General features: G+C 35.9%; 1 protein-coding gene across 2 annotated transcripts; it reads right to left on the reverse strand.

Moving 5' to 3' along the window:
• Window positions 1-464: 464 nt before the first annotated feature.
• On the reverse strand, window positions 465-19,552 carry HEXO3 (beta-hexosaminidase 3). 2 transcript variants are annotated; one of them, XM_086429550.1, is made up of 15 exons: window positions 19,198-19,552; window positions 18,587-18,910; window positions 18,127-18,201; window positions 16,304-16,339; window positions 16,034-16,145; window positions 9,759-9,829; window positions 8,286-8,416; window positions 8,133-8,198; window positions 5,317-5,417; window positions 5,164-5,223; window positions 3,446-3,479; window positions 3,110-3,208; window positions 2,969-3,028; window positions 1,718-1,968; window positions 465-815 (listed from the first exon to the last, which is right to left on the reverse strand). In XM_086429550.1, exons 2-15 carry the CDS (start codon window positions 18,908-18,910, stop codon window positions 649-651), a joined length of 1,587 nt encoding a protein of 528 aa, XP_086285676.1. In that variant the 5' UTR covers window positions 19,198-19,552; the 3' UTR covers window positions 465-648. The 2 variants fall into 2 exon arrangements, with proteins under 2 accessions (XP_086285676.1, XP_086285675.1); XM_086429549.1 differs by having other exon boundaries at window positions 18,587-19,551.
• Between the last annotated feature and the right edge of the window lie 4,614 nt (window positions 19,553-24,166).

Consider the following 24,166-nt stretch of genomic DNA (forward strand, 5'->3'; position numbering starts at 1 on the left):
TTGCAACTATGAATCGTGATAACCTGACTACCTCACATGGCACACTCAATCGATTGTCCTAACTTAACAAGTTCGGGAACCATAGTTTTGTATGCCTTGAGATACAAAACTTCAGTTCCCCAAAAAATGTGTATCTCGAGGGAATCGTGCATCCCAAACCGTACAGATCTATTCGGAGAATCGAATGAGTGTGCCACGTGGGATAGTCAGATTATCACAACTCTTGCAACAATATAAGAAAAATCAAGGGTTTTTAGTTAGAGTTGGAAGATGAGGGCATTTTTATTAGTCCATATGACTTAGGTCATGGGTGGCATGTCATCTATTTGAAAAAATGTAGGTGGACATCTCAAATATTAACCAAAATGTGGAGAGTTATCTCCAAAATGAACTTTTTTTTTAGTTGGTGAGGAATAAAGAAACAGAAGAAGAAAAAAAACGCAACATTTTCACTGGTGATGGCATTTGGTGTAAAATAATAAATAAGTCTGATAAAATAGAACTAACAAGTTAATTAAAATTAATTCCAACAACATGAGAACCAGCCTGATTTATCAGCAACAGTTCTTTATTTTCAGGACATTTTGGAGGGAGAAAGATAAAACAATGATCAAAATGTTTTTAATATTGGTGACACAAACATGGGGGTTACTGTTTATAGCAGGAGCCAGGTTCTTGAGGGGCTACTCTGCCGGGTCCAGCCAATGGAGCAGCAGCAACTCCTCTTTGATTCAACAAACACCTGAAGTGCGCTAGCCTTCCAGTAACATGTCTTGGATCCTTCTCAAGTTTATCAAGGGGTGTCCACATCCGCTCTTCAACACATAAAAAAGGTATGTAAGTAAATAATAAATTTAATGCCGAAGGCACTTGTAACTCGCAAACTACAAGTATTCCTGAATTACAGTGTCAAATATTGTCTAAATAACTAATGTAGTTAATCTACATGAGCATGTTTTAATTGACGCTAACATAATCAAGGATAATAAACATGGCATGCAGGGAACAAGCCATTTCAGCAGTAATCTTATAAATTTTCAAGTTTGGTACAATTTTTTCAATTTCAGTTAGTTTGAAATGCAAATGCCAATTTAATAATTGGGAGTATTTAAAGTTTTCTCCTATAATAAATAAAGAGAGCTGCTATTGGTACCCCAAGTTTTACTTATTACACCCCAATTAAAAATAAAGAAAATAAATAAATGGTTGAGAATAAGTCAAAGGTGGGGTGTCAATCGAAGCTCTCAATAAAACATTGGAACCACTTAGGTGTTAATGATGAAATGAATACCATAATAGTCCTATCCATAAGCTTTCTTCTAGGCCATTTTCCATAGAGTTTGACTAGCCTTACTATCATAGTGAGGAAAAAAGACTTGACTACAAATCTCGAGGACTTGTTTTATGCATCTTGAAGTCTCTTTGACGGTGGATGAGGCTTAGTAAGGCCTTTTTCCTCATTATGTTAGTCAGGAAAGTGTTGATCTTTTCCACATAGTTTGACAGGCCAAAGAATGAAAAAATAAAAAAGAGAACAAATGCACAGTTATCTAGTCAGCTGGTTCAGGAGATCTCCCTTTTACGACACATTGAATGTATGAGTCTTATCCTAAGCATGTCACATGTCCTGCTAATCCATTTATAGAGCCATCTACATACTCGGACAATAGATTTTGTCCTTAAAAGATAAAAAAAGAAGAAGAAACATGATAACTACCTGCAGCCGCAGCAGCACGAGGCCATATGGTTTGCTCGATATCTGAACCATCAATATGTTCACCCCACATGCATACCTCACCTCCAATAACTAATTTTTGTTGTTTGGGGTTGGTGATATTTACTAGTGGTTCATTCATATAAAAACCCTGCCAAGTGGCATCCAAATGGTCCAGATACCACTTGTCCTGGTTACTGACAATGCACCTCAGCCCAGATGCAACTACTTGTGGAGCAACATCACCTCCAAGCCTGCCAAAGAGATCATTAACAATAAGATTTCCACTGGCAACCTCATGGGTAGGTACCCAAGCAAATTATTTTATAAGTGTAGGTGTACATCACTCCATGACATAAAAAGAACTACAACTTATGTTTAAGGGAGTTATGATCTTAAAATTTGCAGGTTATCTAACAATTAATTCAATTCCCATGGAACCACTTCAAGTATCAAATTTGCGTCTTATTAAATTCAATCATCATTCAGGAATTGTGACTTGACTCATAAAGGAAGGGAAAATGCTTCATGGTTGTAAATGGTTTTGTTGCTGCTTCTAATTTCTTAAGGAGAGAGAGGTAATTAGCATTCTAAAATGAATTCCTTTACCTTGTTTGGAAGGGTTAAAAGTTAGACATATTTCAATATTACAAATAAATTCCATAGAACGTCATAAGCTGACTCTTCTAAGTTTTATGGGGATATTATCAGTCAAATTTTAGTTTTGAGTCTGTCCATTTTTGCACTCCTAGTCCATCCCTAGTGATATAAATAAATAGAAATGCTCAGGTCGAGGCCTAGGTTTATTTATTGTAGGCAAAGATAGGTTGCCTCAGAAATGAATTTAGTCTCTTCCCTTTCTCATTTTTTCATTTTTCTCCTTTTTTTTTCTGTAAGCAGGATACAAGCCAAGTTTTGGTTTTTCGGAAATTTTTCTTCAACACAATTTTGTTATTGTTTTATAGGAAACATTATTTTTAAGCTGATAAAGAACATCATACATATATGTCCAGTTACATTTAAAGGAACTCATAAAATAGTATAGTATTTAACGTAATACTTTCCACATTATGAATACTTCCTAATATAACAAGTAATACTTTTCCATAAAAAGATGTTGGTCAACTTAGTTTAACTGTGAACATAAGCAATTCCTAACTTATCATGGCAATCTCCTATCAACGGATAAACCCTACCAGCCTTTTAATTTAGGCATAATTTTCTAATAAAATTAAAGAGTTATCAAGGGTGTACCAGTTGTGCACCACAGTCTTCGGGCTCAATTTGCTGCCGAAGTTGTTGAATGTCTCCTCCCTGTTAACTTCACAAATGAATATAAGATGTATTGTAAACTAATCTCAAATAACCAAGAACCTTAAGCACGAGACTTTGTACCAGTTAATAGGTTCGTATCCATAGGACAAGGCTATTTTCTGCACTCGCAAGACAAAGTATTGATAAGCTTTGGATTCATTCAGCCCATGCTTTCTTAACCTGCGAATTACCAGAATGATGGAAAATGCTTTATCGGGATTTCTTTTTCTTTTTCTTTTTGGATAGGTTCAACAGTGAAGGAGGGGTTTTGATCCCGAGTCTGTTGTATTTCCACACACAGACTTCATCACTTCACTGAGGTGACACCTTCAACTTTCTTGGGTAAAAATTAGATGCCAAGTTTAAGTCTTAAATATTAGCTGTAACAGGGAAAAAGGAGATTTTTGAGATTGTTACCATTTCCTTACATGGGGTGTTGTCACCCAGCAACCTGAAATCAACAATGCAATCGTATGAGTAGATAAATTCTCATTATTTAATTATCATTTTTTTCATTTTAAAAATATAAAAAATGAAGAAAAACAATCACTCAAGTAATGAATATTCCCTTACAAATCAGGGGAGAGACAGGTATCTATAAGTCTGTCATGTTCAAAGAAAAATAGTATAATTAACATTAACAACCTCATTGTAATCATCATCATCATCATCATTATCATCATCTAAGTCTTATCCCAATTACTGGGGTCAGAAGCCTGAACCATATTTGCTATTCAATTTTATCTTTTATCAAGGTATGTGTCTTCATATATTCTCTCTCTACCTTCATCTATGTCATTTTCAGCCGTCCCATGCCCTTTTATACACTTGTGATGTCATTGGTCTTCTTTGTAATTGCCAAAAGCAGCCAAATGATTTTCCTTTATATTATCTCCTATTGGAATTATTCTAAATTCCCTTAAAGACACTCATTTTTTGTTGTCTTCCTGAAATTTTTTTTGAGTGTATATATTCAAAGAGACGAATCCGAGCAAAAGATTCAACCTTATTGGACAAGAAGTCCCTCGAGATGTTACATAGAACAAATGAAGACAGTTTGGGCTCAAATATAATTGAGTCCAACTCCAACCTAATACCAAAATCCTAATAAACAATCCTCTACAATGGAAGACGCCAGAGTATAAAGTTTTCATCTTGAGGAGAATCTTCTCAACTATTTTTCTTTCCCATCAAAGTTCCGATTGTTCCCATCTCTTTCGAAAAACCCCAATAAACAGTAAAAATGAAGCAAGGAACATAGACCATATAACAAGGTCTAAAAGGAAAGTGGATTTTTCCTCCAAATGCTAATACTTTAAAACATGCTTCTAGACAATATCCAACACATGTCTAAGAGACCAAAGGATTTGGCAAATCCTTTGATTGCTCTTTGGGTTGTTCAGATTACTATTTTTAGTCGCTACTTCTAGGTGTGAATCCAATGTCAGAGGCTATTTCGGATGCCATAAGGAAGGTATTGAAGAAGGTTCTGCTTGGGGGAATTATAACTTTTACTTTGGAGCTACAACATTCATTTTCTTGAGTCTCTTTATCTCTTTACATAGCTCTTCAGGATCCCAACAACAGTAATAGGTAGACAGGTAGGTAGGGAAAAATTCAGTGACTCCCTTGTTGGAGTTGTAGGGATTTGTTATACCATGTAACAAAGTCTTTAATATGACTGATAAGAAGTGTGCCAGACATGCTTAACTCCAGAAAACCTCATATGCTATCCAGTTCATTCTATGTGTTGAGAGATGTTTTTGATTAATTCATGCTATGAGAGGATATATCAAAATTATAAATATATACAGCTGAAACAAAATATTTGAATAAAATAAGGTCTGTATGAAAAAGTGTTGGCATATATCTGACACTTGATATGACATGGTGTTGGTTGTAAAAAAAAACGACGTGATTTCAATGGTACAAATTCTTAGTAAATGGAGTGTCCTGGGTAAGTTACATATAATACCATTTGGTCTAGAGGAATAATGTTTGTCATCCAAAGGAATAAGTCCGTTAGGACATGCAGATGATGCAAAGAAAAAGACAAGAATATGCCAATGTCGGGAAATATAGGTTTATATTATATCCAAATAGAAATATTAAACATGCAAACAAAAATATCATACTTGTATTAACCTCGTCACCTCCCAGGTGAACAAATCTGAATTTGAAGATTTTGCTGAAATCTGAAACATGAAAGCATACGAAGAAATAAGATCATAATCACTGCTTATTCTGCCATAACGACATCGAATGTAACAGATGGATGCCAAATTCACCTGAAAGAATTCCATCTATCAGTTTGAAAGTAAACTCATTACTGACATCAAGTGGCTCCGGACAATCTGATGATGGCCATAGAGAAGGATAGCCAATACCCCTGAATATGGAAAATTGGAAAACTTTAATGCATTCCTCTAGAAGAATATCTATTTACTCTCTTGCATGTTTCCCTTTGTGCTATTAAGCTTCAGACACATTTTTTTAGGATAATGCTGAAGTAACATTAAAATGTACATCAGTTGTACATTGTGATGAAATGGTGCACACATAACACATAACCATAGATGCTTTTCACTGAGATACGAGTGAAAAGCATCTATGGTTATGTGTGCACCACCACGTCAGACTGTCAGAATTGATGTACATCTCAATGTTACTCCAGCACGACTCTTTTTTTATTATTGTTCTTTGCAATAGTATCTCACAAAATGTTAGTGCATGGCCAATAGAAGAAAATGTCCTAATAAGCAGCTGGCACTACAACGCAACTGGTTGGCTTGACTAGAAGAGCATCTCCTCATAAGCACTTATCTAGCACTGACTGATTTCTCCAACCTACCTTATATGACGTTGCCATGTTTGAGGGGATTAAGATTATGATCTGGCCCACTGGGAGGTCGATCTTAAATAATCTCACATTTTATTTAAAATCAGTGGCTATCTCCGCCGAGTCTGATTTCTCTGTTGGACATTCGACCTTCATGGATCAGCCCACATTAAAGTTCAGCTATTTCAGTTTCTTATCGTGCCACCCTGTATAAGGTTGAGTGCAAAACTGATCCCCATGTTTGAGTCGTAGTGCTGGTTACTAGTTTGACTGACCTCTACTCGATCAACTACTCATGTCTGACAAGTTTGGATGGTAGTATTTTGTAAGTAATGTCTGTGAGGAATGCCGTTATCTAAGTATGTTTCGGAACCTTCACTCTCTAAGGTATGACTTTTGGGGAGATACATGCATGACTCTGATGCAAAAGCTATATTTTTTTTTCCATTAATGGTCAACAACATCTAGGAATGATCGCAGTTCCAAACTGCAGTTGACTTGCTTATTCGGGTGACATAGGATATTTGTTATGATCCCAAGAGATAAGGGCTTAACTTTCCACACCATTATTACCTTGGATACCAGTGGCAGGTGGCCCTTTCACTAGTCTACCCTTCCTGTTGATGTCCACAGTGATACACTATGGAAGCTTTCACTTTGGTACACTTTTTTTTTTGGGTGCCTAGGTTGCCCCTTTCAAGACTCGAACCCAAGATGTGGTGTTGTCTCTGATACCATAGATCGGGACGTTATGGATGTCGGCAGTGACATATGATGGTGCGTTTCGATCCCAAGAGATAAAGGCTTAACCTTCCGTATTATTATCACCTAGGTAATTTTGGTGTATTGGTTAGGTTCTTATCACTTTTGAAGGTACTCTAAAAATTACTTCCTTACTTTTACCTTCTGTGGGAATTTCTGATAATACAACAAAAAATTATTCCTAGGTCTGTATTCTTTTTGTTTGTAACTGTTACTTAATAATATTGATGTATCTGTATTCTTCATGTTTGTATAACTGTTATTTGAAATACCCGTCTATACTTCCAGTATTCAGTTATGCATAATTACTAGATGCATTTCTACATGGAGTATATTGGTTAATCCAATCAGTTCAATCAGCAAAAATGGCAAAACCTAATGGTGACCCTGCACGCATTTCTTGTGTATTTCACCACTGGATTTAAAAAGGATGCTAATAGGTCAACTGGATTTGGTATTTTGTAATTCTTTGGACTCCACCTCCCTGCTTCAAAGAAAAAAAGTTGGAAATACATTTTATTTGTTCAGTAAGCATCTATTAACTAATTAGATTTCATTGTCGAAGTTTCACAATAGACCATGAGATCAATGAACTCCTACACACCCATATATTGGTTTGTCATCAAAGTGATCTCTGCTACAAATAACTCCAATATTATTTTTACATAAACCTACACATAATTTTCAAATATTGAAGTATATGTTCTTTAAAACCTATACATTTCTTTTACTCTTTCTAATATCTTTTTAAATCTCATGATGTTCTATGAGAACTTGGAAAAATGATAAGTTTGATGTCTGATTAGAGATTAGATATGCTTAAATGAAATTAATATTCTCATTTTCTCACATATTTTATAGATCTGAATGGGGTGGTAAATAAGTATTATGTTAATAAACTGAGGAAAGACAAAATAAGAAATGTTTGTATTCGAGTACATGTAGGAGCAGCTCCAATAGGTGATAAACTAAGAGAAAGGCTTTGAGCATGTTCAACTAGGTCAATTACAGCTCCACTCAAAAGAAATATTCAAGTAGGAGGTTGTAAAAGAATGAGAGAAAGACCCACAAGAATATGGATGAAGATAGTGAAAGTAGATATGAACACACTTTCAATAACAAAAGTCGTGGCTCTAGACAGAGTGGACTGGAGGAACGGATACATTTAGCATATCCCAGACTTTCGGTAAGGCTTTGATGATGATGAGAAAAGTTCAGTGCTCCCCAAAAGTTTTTCTAGCCAAAAAATTCCAAGACCAGGATCTATCACTATGGTAAGAGCCAAATTGGTGTGCACATTGTGGAAATCTGAAACAGTGAAAAAATAAATACAAGTTCCACATACATTAACAAATTAAAAAGCTTAAGTAGTAGATTCTACTTAGTATAAAGAATACCCTTTTTATTTTGCTCCTGAAAAATGGTTAAGTAATTTTATCTTGCTCACCTTCATTTCTAAATTTGAAAAGAATTATAGTGAAAATACATTTAGATTGAACCTACCATGAGAGAGCATGCCCAGGTACATCAATTTCAGCCAGTACATTAATCCCTCGTCTTCGAGCGTAGCTGCAAAGTTCATCACCAACATCTTAGCAGAAGCACGAGAGAAAGTGTGTATGGTTATATCAACAAACTAAAGTAGACAACACGTACTTCACAATTTCAGCTGCATCGGCCATTGTATATCGTTCTGAAATAGAATAAGCACCGTTCCATAGTTTGGGATATGATGGTATTTCCAAGGGGAAAGATTGTGCATCTACAATATGCCAGTGTAGAACATTCTGTATAATTGGGAAACAGAATTGATGCATGGATGTCAATGTAGCTCAAATATCAATTTTTCACATATCATAAATGCCAATTCTTTAAAAATCAGCAGGGTCAAAGTATGCCAAATCAATATGAAAACATCTTCGATCACTTTTATATAACTTTTTCTCTTAAGTTTCTATATATCTGGTTAATCAGCAGGTAAAGGAGAAATAAACTAATTCCATTTATAAAAAAAAAAAAAAAACTAACATTATTAACTCAATCATTAACATATAACTATAGCAGAGAGAAGAAAGAAAAAGGTCTTACGGTATACAAAGGTGAAAGAATCAATTTGAAATGTAAGGGCATTTAGTGCATTAGAAGTTTTCTCCACCTCAAGGATAATTTCACAGTTGAGAACACTGAAGGATAATCAATGTCATATTACATGCGTTCAACATGGCTTTTCGCCAAAGTCATGAAACATTTCTTAAGTGCCCAGGCTGTGACTGTTAAGAGACATGCTTTGCAGCTAGGCCTTGCACACCCATACTTCAGTGCCTGCATGGACAATGCAGCCGAGGCTGGTTCTCTGGTTCATGCATGGCCAGACTGGAGCTATGCCTTCTCATGAAAGGTGCATAGAAAATACAAGTATTTTTAGATTTTTTTTTTCCTAGTTTCCAGGCTAGGTAGCAAACTGAACAGCGCAGGAGTGGAATTATCCTATGTAATTCAGTCTATTTAGTTTCTACAAAATTTTGATAAAAGTTGAAGCTTACAAACTAGCATTGGATAAAAAACCCCAAGAAAATTTAGGGGACTGTTCCTGAACTTTTGCATCCAAATCTAGTTGAGCAACAATAGAGAGTTTGTGGCAAGTTTCATATTTATAAAATGCAGAGATTAGTAAAAGAAGTTTTCAGTTAAAAGATCCTTGCAACTCAATTTGCACATCTTTTAACACAGCCCTGTCAATAGAAGTGTTTTATAATAATAAAGGTTTACAAGTAAAGAAATCATACCAAGGCAATTAGAATATGGGGACACATCATGGAACATAGGTTCAAAAAAAAAAAAATTCAGGAAAAACCAAGTCTGGGACTTAGGGTTTTGCATTTACTTTTTCTGACCATCAACAATCAGGAGCGCACCACCTGACATGAATTATGCATGTAGCCGAATCCATTTAAAGTTGCAGATTAATATGTAATATGGCATAGATTATCCTCCAATATATACTACTAAAAGAATGGGCATGGTTGGGTATCATATATAAAGAACTTCTCATTCAAACTTTTTAATCACGACTTGTGGCTCGCATAAGAAATCTAGAAATTATCTTGACTAATTTATGGTACTACGCACCAGCTTTGTATAGGCCATAGCATCAAGAACCTTCTTTATCATTGGCAGAGGTTGATAATGTCGAGATGTATCTGCACAACGTTCACTAATAAGTACAAACAAGAAAGCATTTGCATCATAAAAAGATTTTGTTTTCTAATAAACACATCAACTATTGACAAAATCATCTCTTCCCATAATTATGGATTGCACCAGATCAGGAATTTCTTATTTTAGGCAATATTGACAGAATCATCTCTTTCCATTCACATAATTATGGATTGCACAAGATCAGGAATTTCTTATTTTATGCATCTGTTATAATAGCATATTTTTCTTATATTTCCATTATTAGTTTCATTGTAAGCTTATATATTCTGTAAAACAGAACACAAAAATATATACACAGAATTATTCAAATTCATCTCTTTTTCTTTCTAACATGGTATCAGACTAGAACAAGGTCTTGCAACTCCATGGCTGAATCTTCCAACCCAACTCTCCCTTCCCTTCCTTCCCCTTATCTTCTTCATCCCTCAGATTCACCAAGCTTAACTCTTGTCAATGGACTTCTAACCGGCGACAACTATCCCAAATGGCAAAAAGCCATGACCCGAGCCCTCAATGCCAAAAATAAACTTAGTTTTATTGATGGTACCCTCAAACCTCCTGAACCTAACACACCCGAATACACCCAATGGAACCAAACGAAGGATATGGTTCTTACCTGGATTCTCAATTCAATCAGTCCCTCTCTTGCCAATTCTCTTGAATATCATACCAACCTACGTGATGTTTGGGTTGATCTTTCCTCTCGGTTTTGTCATGGCAATAATGCCAGAATTTACCAACTCAAACGGACTCTCTCTTCACTACACCAAACCACAAATTCTGTCCATGATTACTACAACCAAATCAAACAAATTTGGGATGAACTCAGTCATCTCCAACAGAGCACTGACCTCAAAGCTTTAAAGCAGCAAGCTGATGATGAACAGGTGTTCCAGTTCCTCCTCGGCCTCAATGATTCCTTCGCCTCCCTCCGCACTCAAATCTTAGCTATGGATCCACTCCCATCCATAAGCAAAGTCTTCTCTATTTTGTTTCAAGAAGAGCAACAAAGGCTGCTCAATATTCAACCATCTTCATCGGAAACCATGGCCATGGCAGTCCGATCTGGTGGACGCCCCAAACCCTCCTTCAAGTGCACTGCTTGCGGCAAAGACGGACACACCCGAGATCGTTGTTGGACTCTTGTGGGTTATCCCCCTGGTCGCAACCCGCGATCCAAGACCCAGCCATCCATTCTTGGTCAGCCCCCATCCAACATAAACCAGATCGCCGCTGCTCCGTTGGCCTCAAGTCCGGTACCTGGCTTGTCACCGGAGCTCTACCAGAAGCTTCTTAGCTTGCTTGCGCCATCTTCCTCTCCGATTGAATCCTCTATTAACTTCATTGGTAATCTCTTCTCCCCTAACCTTGATTTTCCTCTCAATCGGCACCTCCATTGGGTGGTAGACAGTGGCGCGAGCCACCATATCTGCCACCACAAGGAAGTTTTCACCGATCTCCAACCTCTAGCAGCCCCCCACTCCATTCGACTTCCCACGGGTCAGGATATTCCTGCCGAGGGTCTTGGCACATGTGTTCTATCTCCATTTCTAACCCTAACTCAAGTTTATTTTGTTCCTCTCGGTCCATTTCTTATTCTCGTGATGTCACCTTCCATGAAGGACAATTCCCTTTTCAAGATATTTCTGACACCTCCTCCTCTCCTTCCTCATCTCCAATCATTCCTCTTCCCGTTCCTGAACTCATTTTACCTACTTCTCAAACACCTCTAAACCCTCCTCAAACTCTACCCTCTTCATCTTCAGCTCCTCAAAATCCAGTCCCCTCATCTTCACCTCCACCTATCTCTCGTCCCCGCCGCCATACTACACGACCTCCCTATCTCCATGACTATATATGCCCCACCTTACATACAGAGCCCACGTCGTCTTCACCTACTACAACGGCTTCAGGTACTGCTCATCCTTTATCTGCTTTTCTCCCTCACATATTACTAATTTAAATGCTCTCACCTCTTGTGTTGAACCCTCATGTTATTCTAATGCTCTCAAACATCCTCATTGGCGCGAGGCAATGTCCACCGAGCTCCAGGCTCTAGAAGCTAATTCCACTTGGACTCTTGACCATCTTCCACCTGGTAAGATACCCATTGGCTGTAAATGGGTTTTTAAAATCAAACTCAAAGCTGATGGATCCATTGAGAGATACAAAGCCCGACTGGTTGCCAAGGGCTACACTCAAGTTGAAGGACTTGACTATCATGAGACTTTTGCTCCAGTAGCCAAAATGACCTGCTACAAAAAATTGGATCATTCATCAGCTCGATGTCAACAATGCCTTCTTACACGGCGATCTTGATGAAGAAGTCTACATGAACCCACCTCCTGGCTATTGCACTCAGGGGGAGACTCGTGTTTGTCGACTCAGAAAATCCTTATATGGTCTCAAGCAAGCCTCCCGCAACTGGTTTTTCAAACTAACTACTGTGCTTCTTGATATGGGTTTTCGTCAATCTCAGGCTGATCACTCCTTATTCACTCTTGTTACTCACACAAGCATCACTATTGTTCTTGTATATGTTGACGACATCTTAGTTGCTGGCAATGCTCTCTCCCAAACTGAGTTTTTCAAGAATCATCTCCCCACTCACTTCAAAACTAAGGATCTTGGCTCTCTGAAGTTCTTTCTTGGCCTCAAAGTTACACGTTCATCTGCAGGTATTTTCTTGAATCAGCGAAAATATGCTCCTGACAGTGGTCAACTTGGTGCCCGGATTGCCTCTTTTCCGATGGAACAACATTTGAAGCTTTCCAATGAAGATGGATCTCTACTTCCTGATCCTAGCATTTATCGTCGTCTAGTTGGTCGTCTCATTTACTTGACCATCACTCGACCTAATATTGTTTATGCCGTCAACATTCTTAGTCAGTTTATGCATGCTCCTCGTGTTCCTCATATGACTGCTACTACACATGTTCTTCGTTACATCAAAGGAACCCCTGGCCAAGGCATTTTTTCTCCTCTTCCAGCACCACTCAGGTTACAGCTTATACAGATTCTGATTGGGCCAGTTGCCCCACCACCCGTCGTTCCACCACAGGTTACTTCATCCAGCTCGGTACCAGTCCGATCTCATGGCTTACAAAAAAACAGACTACCGTTGCTCGTTCTTCTGCTGAAGCTGAATACCGCGCCATGGCTGTCACCACCTGTGAGCTCACCTGGCTAAAACAACTTCTCACTGATCTTGGCATCCCTCATCCCGAGCCTTTCCATCTCTACTGTGATAATCAGTCTGCACTTCACATTGCTCACAATCCAGTGTTCCATGAACGTACTAAACACATTGAGATCGATTGTCACATCATTCGCGATAAAATTCGCTCAGGCCTCCTCAAAGCAATTCACACTTCTTCACATGAGCAAATTGCAGATATCTTCACCAAAGCTTTAGGCCATGATCTTTTCCATCATTTCTCATGCAAGTTGGGCATTACGGATCTTCATGCGCCAACTTGAGGGGGAGTATTGACAAAATCATCTCTTCCCATAATTATGGATTGCACCAGATCAAGAATTTCTTATTTTAGGCAATATTGACAGAATCATCTCTTTCCATTCACATAATTATGGATTGCACAAGATCAGGAATTTCTTATTTTATGCATCTGTTATAATAGCATATTTTTCTTATATTTCCATTATTAGTTTCATTGTAAGCTTAAATATTCTGTAAAACAGAACACAAAAATATATACACAGAATTATTCAAATTCATCTCTTTTTCTTTCTAACATCAACTAAAAAAAGAAACATGGAATTAATATCAACCTCATGCTACCACCTTGTATCTTTGGAATGAAAACATACATCGGGCATTGGAAATAGGGGAAAAAGATGGGATGTGCACAAATATATATATATATATATATATATTATATATAGGGAAATGTTCAGCAACAAACATTTTGACAAACATTTTGGCAAAACATTTTTCTCAACATGGGTTAGAGGTTTTGGAATGGGCTGATTTTTGGTGAGGATGATCTCTACGGTGAGGAGATCATCATCACCAAAAATCAGCCCATTCCAAAACTTCTAACCCCATCAAAAATGGTTTACAAAAAATGAACGGTTCACGATTTTTCAACTTGTAAACTAGGGCTAGAGGTTTTGGAATGGGCTGATTTTTGGTGACGATGATCTCCTCTGTTTTGAAAAATGTTTTGCCAAAATGTTTGTTGCTGAACGGGACCCATATATATATATATATATGAATTGAACTCATTTGCCGGTAGTTTTCAACACTCAAGAAAGACTCTGCCAGAACAACTAGGTCAGATGGCTATGGCAAACCTCTTGTGGTAGAGGTCATGGGTTCAATCCCACACTTGAGGATACATGATTACAGCAACTAGTTGGTACATTGGCCAGCATGCCTCATGGCACATAAAGAAGACAACATATGTTCATCACTGAAGGCTGGTACATGAAGGCATCTCAAGTAAATTGAAGATAAACTATATGGTTTGTGCTTAAGTGGTGTGTGGAGGTGTACCCACATACATACCCACAAAAAGGACACTAATACCAATAGGAAACAACTTAAAATCATCATATTCATCAGAACCTCATCCCAAAGCATTGGAGTTAGATGAACAGATCATGCCAACAAAGCATAGAAAATCTTATATCGTCTCATAAATTATTAATTTTAATTTGATTGGGAGATGTCAGTTACATGGAACTTCAGAAGTACACCTCCACTTTTGTCTTCTAGCTCTAATTCAATGGATAACATCCTCCTCATTCTCTCCTTATGTATAAAACACCCAAGGTAACAATAATGATCACTTCGAGGTGTTTCTTAGCCATTCATTCTACCAGCTATTCCTCTCTATGGGTGTCAATACAGAAGTTGCACTCCACATTTTGGCTTGGTTTTATTTATTCCAAAGCCTCTATAACTCCAAAACAAAATTTTGAAACTCTAGTTCTGTGTTGTCCCCTCTCTACCCTCACCAACTAACACTATATCCACAAATAACATATACAAAGGGATTTGCTCAACGGTTACTTCGCCTGTAACTAGAGCTAAAAGATACAGATTCAAAGCCGATCGTTGATGTAAACCAATTATAACTTAGAAACTATTTTTCACAAAATCATTTATTCTCTCACTAGTCACAACCCATACATACATGTCCTTAATTATGTTACCATATCCACTTAGGTCTTCTTTCTCTCCCCATATCCACCAAATTATTAGGTTCTTCATCATTTGCTTTCTTAAGTCAATAAATTTTTTACAAGATTCTTCTCTTTTACCTAAATTTTTCATCATTTGCCTAAGTAGAAAGATTGCCTCAATAATTGATTTCCTTGGCATTAAACCAAAAAATTTCATTGATATGTTTTTTTTTAATCTTAATACGCAATTTCATACTGTGGCTCATAGTTTTATTCCCCGATAGTTATTGCAAATATGTCTCTTTGATTCCTAAAACATTCCAAAATAATAAAATACGATTAATTAAAAATAGTAAAATTAGCATATATCATAAATAATAAACACAACATTTACTATGAATAATAAAAATGAGATTTATTATATCTAGCAAAATTCTTTACATCCTTAAGCTTCTTCTATACCCAGCTCTTGTGAGTTCATTTGATGCACTCAGATATAGTTATCCATCCTGTAATTATGCATCCATTTAAACTAACGATAACAAAGTTTAAGTAGATTCTAAATTTATTTAAAGAAACAAACAGTGGACTTGCCTTGCCAACTGATAAAAGAACAAGGCCATTGAAACAAAGCAACAACACAAACACCTCTTCCATACAAGGGTAACAACTTAAAAATGTTAGAGAATATGATTGGTTTACTTTTATCATAAATGGCAATCAACATAGAACTAGATTCAACCTCAAATCATTGAAATAACTCAAAAAGGCCAGAATAAACAAAACTAGCATCAGACTAAGTGTACAGTGACATCAAGCTCTTTTTCTTTACTGTTCAATTAACGTGTGATGGATAACAAGGTACCCACTTCTCGTCAATCCATTAAGAATTCTGCATTAGATGAAAATCCTAAGCTACAAATAATCTATTCAAGATACATGAGGAATCTGTTTCCGTGCATAAGAGAGGGAAAATAAGAAGGAAACTGAAATTAAAGTCTCATGTAATAATTGGTACACAAAAAGCATCTCACCAATTAGAAGTCCACGATAAGAGAATCTAGGCTGATCAACAATGCTCCATGGGGCCAGATGAACTTCAATTATTCTGGTTGTAAAATTGAAATGGCACAATTGGCTAAATGTCTGCAAGATTACATACCAACATCTTTTTTGTAAGATAAGCTATCTGGTTCCTAAAGCAGCAAATAAGAAAAGCATATACTGAAATGGTCATCTTTGTTTGGTTTTTCAATGTGAGTGTCAAAAATAATTCAATTGTAATACAAGTGAAAGAAAGGAACCTGCAAACCATGCAGGGCCCCATAAACCGTCTGTGCCTGCATTTTTTGCCGGAAAAAAAAATGTTGATTAGAGAATTTAAAAAAATTAAAAAGAAAAAGATGTTATAAACTGAAAAATTAGGCAAGGAAGGCACCATTGAGTAGATCTGAAGGAAAAAATATCAATGGTGCACTAGTTTAAGCGGAGAATCAATGCATGACATGGCAACATATGCATATGCTGTCATGGGAATCATCAGCAAGGTGAATATTGCATTACTGGGAACAAAGAGAGTGAGAATGGTTGAAGGAAGAAAAGAGACACTTAGTGTAGCAAGGTCATTTGCATTTTGCAGAACCAAAAGTTGAGGAAAAGTGAGAGGGTGGGCTTGGTTTATGCCAAGAAAAAGAAGAGAAGAGAGTGTTCCAAGAGGAGTAGAAAACCAACTGATGAGATGGGAATAGCCAAGAGATGGTCCCCCCTCCCCATACTTGCCTAGAGCTCATGTAAACATATGGGGGAATAAGGGAAGCCAGGTTACATCCTTAACATTCCCTAACATCTGATTATTGTGCCTACCAGGAGTGTCAGTTACACATGGTGGAATAGATTTTTCTCTCTATTTATCAACAAAAAAATGATTATTCTCTCTCACTAGGCGTAGTAGCTCAATTTGACAAATAAGCATCCTTTGACAGACGAATACTGGGTGGGCAAGAGTCAAAGAGCCATGCCACTACTTCTCATGCTTTCCCCAAGAGTCCTACGATCTCTTCATGCTCCCCCATTGGAGGAATCTGAAAAACCATTACTGTGTGCCTCTGCAATTATATGATTCTTGGTATGATGTCCATGTGACTTGTGTCAGGGATACCAGATTGTGTGCCTCCATTTCTCTTTCCCATGTTGAGTGATGACCTTGGATACCAGATTGCAAGAATACTTGGGCATTATTTCTAAGTTTCTGTCTTGGATGGAGGTGTGAACGTACCTCTCGCATGATGCCTGGAATTCCACCATTGTGGTAATGTGGAGGCACCATGGAGGGCAGCAGTGTGGAAGCACCATCAAGATTGGCAATGTGGAGGTACTGTAGTATGATCCTTTCGGGACCACAAAGGAGTATGACACGAGTGCCTCCCGATGTGTGGGAGTAAAGGCGTCATCATTCTTGAAGGTGCTATGGTTACAGGCTCCATAAAGCAATTGAGGGCCTTGCAAACACACGCTCGAGCACCATTGTAAGTGAGATTCCTTAGTGGAAGGTACCATATTTAAGTGAACTTCATCATACCTCATGGAAGTGTATCCTTCAAAGGGTATTCACCTTAGGGTGTTATTAGTTTGATTCATGAGTTAGCATCTCACGGGACAATTCTTGTCTCCTTCATACGCCACCCATGGTCATGTTACCATCATGCCACAAAGTTACACTAACTTAGCCCTCTGGCTCACACATCGATTCCCATCTGAATGATAGGTCATCGGAAGTTACACCCCTAAAATCCTCAAACAACTTACACCAAAAAAAAAAAAAAACAATGCCCCAAAAACAATGTCCCATTAAAAAAAACATGTTTATTCCTTTCCTTCCAAATACCCTAGCCAACAATAAAATGAATAAGTGCCATAAAAAATCATTTCTCTCCCCCCAGAAAGCCTGAAATTGCTAACTTTCAACAAGCGAAAAGACTGATAAAGGGAAAATCCATAATAATGAAATAACAAAAATGAAACGAAACCACACAATCAAGCAACCTTAGAACGGAGTAGAAAATGGTTAACTGACTCCTCAACTCCACATTATCCAAGAAAATTATAGCAAACTTGAGCTCAGACCTACCTCGATATGTGCATACATTGGGTTCCCGGTAGAAGGTATAGAAAGTTTGTAGGATTCATCAGTGCCAAACTTTAACTGCAAAGTAAAAAAAACAAATTTCCATAAGCTAGCAATTAATATTGTACTAAAAAAAACTAAAAACTAAAATATCAATTTATACCAGAGATTCTACAAACAACAATGTCATCTATGGATTCAAGGTTGAATCTTTCTGCAGATTTTTCTTTTCTTGGATAGGTTTAACTGTGTAGGTCTGTACTACTACAAAATGGATGGATTAGTTCTTCTTGCTAATTTTCAAAAGCCCTTAAACAAATTTGAACCAAACATGACTATAACTCGCTTCTTAAGAAAATGCTTTAGGTCCCAACTACCATACTCAAAAAAACCTTCTTCACTCTTTTCATTTTACCCAGAAAATTAATAAGTCAATAATTATTCAAATCTCTAAGCATAATACCTCGTCATCTGGAGAGAAAATAACCACATTCAATCCTTCGAGCATTGTCGAATGGTCATAATATGTTGAAGTAGTGTCGATAACATGAGCTGCTTCAACTACATTAAGTAGCCTCGAGACCCCATCTTTCAATATTCCAGAAGCATCTTTATACTTGCTCCCTTGAGTTTCAAGTACGAAATCCTTACTGAAACAAAGAGTCTGAGCTCCATGGCTCACTGATTTCGGCATTGGCCATAGATTTAACCCCTCAACGATAGAAGCAGTCGCAGCAAGTAACACCAAGAAGAAACCTATAGAGATGCTTCTGGCTTTCTCCTCCATCTACAAAAGCTTATAAGCTCAAATAAATTGAAATTCTGCAATTTAAGGTGGTAAAAAGAAAATTTTCACCACATTTGCACGAATTGAAGGAGCTCAAACCAATGGAAGATCTTAGCTCAAACAACTGTAAATTTCTGCAAACAAATTGTGCTTTTTTTTTGTTGTTGTTGTACCGATTCAAGGTTAATTACATAAGAAATCCCCCTAAAAATAGAGTTTTCATCGCATTTGCGCGAATTAAAGTAACTCAAAGGAATGACATTTTCCGTAATTTAACGGAAACTCACTCCTTCTTGAGAAAACCCAAATGAAAGAAGCTCAGATTAATGGAGAAGCTTCTGTGATTTGCTAGGAATTGAAGAGATGTAGAGAAAAGCAACAGAAACACTAGATCTAACAAAGATTCTAGTGTTTCTGAAACGAATTAGTCCGAATCTCGAGATCTCAGACAGGGAATGGCATTTTTCGGTAATTTACAAAGGGATGGAATCTAAAGAGATGAAGAAGAAGAAGACGACAAGTTCTGGAGGTTCGAAAATAGCTTTCGTTTTGGAACATTTCTTCCATTTTTATTTTATTTTTCGTAATTTTGCAGTTTGTGAGGACGGCTGTGTCCCGATTCACGTGTGCTGTTTCTGTACTCTGTAGTCTGTTCGGATGAAAGAATAAATTCCCGCCATAATGGATAATTCATACGAAACTTAACCTCCATAATTAAGGATAATGGAGAGACACCCCCACCCCTCCATATTTTGGTAAATATTTGAGATACCCTTGCGTTTTCAAACTTAAAATACAACCCTTGACCATAGACTTTTACTAAATATTACTGACCAAAATATTCTCATCTTCAACTTCTAGCTAAATTGTATCTTCCCTTCGTTTTCAACCTTGAGTTACGGTGACAAGATCGCCTATTCTTCTCCACATGATTAAGATAATTTTTTTCGATTATATTTATAATTTTGTATTTAAATCTTAAATATATTAAAAGAAAATAAAAAATAAAAATTTTCCCTAGACAATTTGATCAAATAAATCAAGGGATGAGGGTAGGTACCAGCTACGTACCTTAATTGATACCAGAGACCTGGATTCATATCCCGTCAGGATCGAGTTACTAAACTCATTAAAAATAAGGCTTATAGATCTAAAAAATAAAAAATAAAAAAATCCAAGATGGGGATGATGAATGTTTTGGTAAAAAAAAAAAAAAATCAAGGTTTGTCAAATAAATCAAACTTTCTATTATAAAAATTGAAGATGTTGAACACTGGCATTTTTGAGGTCATACTACTTATATCATAGAAAACCATGGTTAAGGGGTATAGCATTAGGTTGTAAACATAGGAGTGATTAGTAAAATCACTAAAATTAGAAGGGTGACTTAAAATTTCATTATAATTAATTTTTTTTAAAGACTGATTAGAGTAATTTATTGTTTAATAATTGTTATATCTGACATTATTCCCTAAAAAAAAGATCAAAAGATTCTCATGAGACAATTACTTCCCTTTTTTAACATTAAATAATTAAATTGATGACCTAACTTTATTGGGTAAAAAAGACAAGAATAAATGAGAAAAAAGTCCACTTTAATGTGAATAGGAGGAAAAAGATGTGATTTGGTCATCCACACATAACATTTTTGAGATACTTATTAATAGTGGTTTCATCAAGGAAATGTAGGTAGATCACCTACTTCATCAATTATATCATGAACCAATTAATATGGTCCAAGTTTACACATAAAGAGGCCCCACTAGAGAATCTTCAATTATAAAAAAATTGATTTGATCAAATGATCTTGATCATCATTTCTATTTAAAATACACCTAATATATGAGAGATTGGGATCTATTCAATCCATGAAAAAAAAATTATAAAATCCTAACCATTAAGCATGAAATCGAATGTTCAAAATGTATCTTAGGACTAACTTCATTCAAATCATGATTTTAAAACTCGTTTTGATGTCTTATCTCATCCGTATACGAGACTGAGTCATCTCAAACGAGTTTTTAAATTTATCTAAGTCATCCCGTTCAAAAATGACAAAATTAATTGATTTTTAAGAGACACATCAGATGTGAGACAACTTGTCAATTTGTCTCGTTGGTGGACGATATCGAGATAACTCAGAAGTGTAGTCTTGATCTCAGACGAGTTTTAAAATCATGATTTGTAATTAATAATGTAGGTACAAATCTTACCTCACCCCAAATGCAAATCTCAGTGTTAATCTTCTCTCAGAATTCTGCCAAAAAGAAAAAACAAAAAAAGGTCTTAGAATTGGGAAGACCTTGCAACGGTCAAATTAGAAAACTTAGAATGAATTTAATTAAGAATAAGTGCAAAAAATGACCTTTAGCTTAATACTGCTACTTTTATTTAAAGATTCTTCAATCTCCTATCTTTTCAAGATTCTTATGCAAATTGATTTTCTTTCTTTCTTTAGTTAATTTACAAGGCATCTTTCTCAAATTCAAGATTTGGAGGATTTTGAGAGAATCTTAATGATTAATGTTTCTTTTACAACTTTAGAAGTTCCATCATTTTTTACTCTCTTTAAGCCACCTGTCCTAATAGTCAAATTAATTTCTCTCTCGGACAAGTTGACACGTGAAAGGTCTTGGTGTGATTTATCTAACCTAATTAGTTATGTGGCATTTAATAATTGGTCTACGTCGTTTAGGTATAATTATGCACCGACAAACAAGTTGGAAAATTTTGAACCCAACCCTACCTTTTGCATACTGGAAATAAAGATCGTAAACTTCGTTTTATGCGAACGAGCCAAGCTAGCGTACCAATGGGCCACAGTGACAGCTTTGCGGTGGATAAAGATAAACAAAAAAGCCAAAAATATGTATCAACCATCAACTTGCAACATTGGCAAATGGATCAGTTGCATTTCGAATATGGAATATTAATCAAATCAAAATTGTGTTTTAGATATACCCCCTCAACATTTGGGAAAATATTTGATACATCCTCTAGGATTTTGAATATATTATATGCCCTCCTTTATCTCATGTTTTTAAACCAATAGAAAACATTCTCAAGAAAATGCTAAACTGACTTTAAAAAAAAAAAAAAAAAAAAAATCATAAATGCCCCCTTCTCGGGATATGATGTACACTCGAGAAAAATTGAAATCAGTGATTCTTTGCACACATGGTGCTAAAGGCACTATTGTAGGAAGTCAGTATAGTATGTCTCTAGGATAATATTGACTTATGCTTTCAAATCTTAAGGTATGATAGAATTTTTTGAAAAGTAGAAAATGATATTATTTTGATTAAAAGAAAAATTAAGGATTTTTTAGAAATAGTTTATAAGAGGTTGAAAATATTGGATTAAATATATTGAATGGAATTTACCATTGAGATTAAAGAATTGAAAATGACTCATTTTGAGAAAAAACCAATGATTTTTTGGTTGAGAGTGTAAATAGTGGTATTTAACATTAATTTGTAAGAGAAGACCAAAGTCAACAAGGCATATTAATGATTTAAAAAGACTTGATTTTCTCAAATATTCATCAAATTTGGAAAGGAATGTATAAAGAGTCGTGATTTTCTTACGCCCCCTCTGACACACACACCCCCATACGTCCTTTGATGTGACACGGTTAGAACCATAGATTTTTTCTCTAATGCAAAATTGTACATCCCCATAAATATGTGCAGTTGTGTATCCTGAGAAAAAGAATATTTGGTTCTAATACATGTCACGTCATGGAGTGTATGAAAAATATATTACAAATTCAAAAAATTGAATGGATGATAGAAAGTGGGTCCCACAAATATTCCATCATCATTGAGTACCACAATTATCGAATGGTGTGAGAGCTTTTGTCACCACCCACCATATGAACTCATCCTATGTGGGGTTTACTAAGCAGTACAAGGTTCATCGCCAAAACTAAGGGTGTGTTGAATGTGTGATTGTCGGCGACTCACAAGTTGCTAAAGTGTACATTTTGTAAAGTTTTCATAATGGAACAAAAAAAAAAAAAAAAAATCCATGAACATAAATCATCAAAAAAAAAAAAAGCCAATTGTTCTAGAAAACGATTTTGCTCTTATGGACGATGTTTGATGATATACTCAAGAATCAAACCACATACCTGATTATCTTTTGAGAGTGAATAACTACGATCTCCTTAGCATAAAATAAAAAATAAAAACACCTTTTTGGATTGCTTTGGAGACTTAGAGAATCCAAAAAAATATATAACTCTATCTTAAAGACTGAAACCTTTTTCTTTCTTAGAAATTTTTTGTTGTTCCATTTATAGCTTTTTTTTATTCTTTTCAGTTTTGGAAGGTATTCATTGCTCTCTTTTTTTCCATTATTGAAAGATTTTCATCATTGATTTATTATTATTATTTTTTGTTGCTTTCTTGTTATGTAGGAGGATTGTCAACCCACAATATCTTATTTAGAGTCGTGGCAAACTTAAATGACTTTATGACTTTATGACGTGACAAATTCGGCGATTGTAGATCTGTATGCCTTGGGATACACGATTGCATTTCACCATAAAAGTGTATCCCGAGACATACAGATCTATAGTTTCTGAACTTTTTCAAGTTATGGAGTTATTTGAATATGCCGCAAGTCATATTATCAGGACTCTTTTATTTATGGTAAATTACACTTTGGCATAATTTGATGTTGATGCCCTAACATTTTGACAATTGCACTTTTGTTGCCTTTCACACAAGTTGTTTAAGTTTAGATGCTATTTTATTATTTTATCTTTTTTTTAGGGATTTAGGTGGTAGACCTATCTATTGTAATTTTATTACAAAAATTACCTTACGTTTTCAAGTTTGTTTCTGAACGAATCCTTACTTTATGAATTAGGTTAGCACGACTAGCTTAGTTAGATTTCGAATCTTATTAAGGGTCATTGGGTCCACATCAATTACCAAATTTGCAATCTAACACTAGATACATCTAGAGTTCATGGAAAAACTTAGATTAAAAAGAAAAAAAAAACTGTTTCGCTATATATTCTAAGTGATTATTCTATTCTGGGTAATGAAGAACTTGTCATTCTTAATTCTTAAGTTTAGGAATTCCTCTATAACTTAAGTGACACAATAAGAGCTATTTCTATTCTTTTATTAACTGATTTGTGTATCAGATTCCACTTGCCCCATGGTTGGGAACCAATGATTGGCTATGTCTACAAAGATTTTGGATTTGCTCATAACGATCAATCCTTTTGTGCTTGATCATAGT

Source organism: Akebia trifoliata, chromosome 16, assembly GCF_017979445.1.
Source record: "Akebia trifoliata isolate Shusen 1 chromosome 16, ASM1797944v1, whole genome shotgun sequence".
NCBI lineage: Eukaryota > Viridiplantae > Streptophyta > Magnoliopsida > Ranunculales > Lardizabalaceae > Akebia > Akebia trifoliata.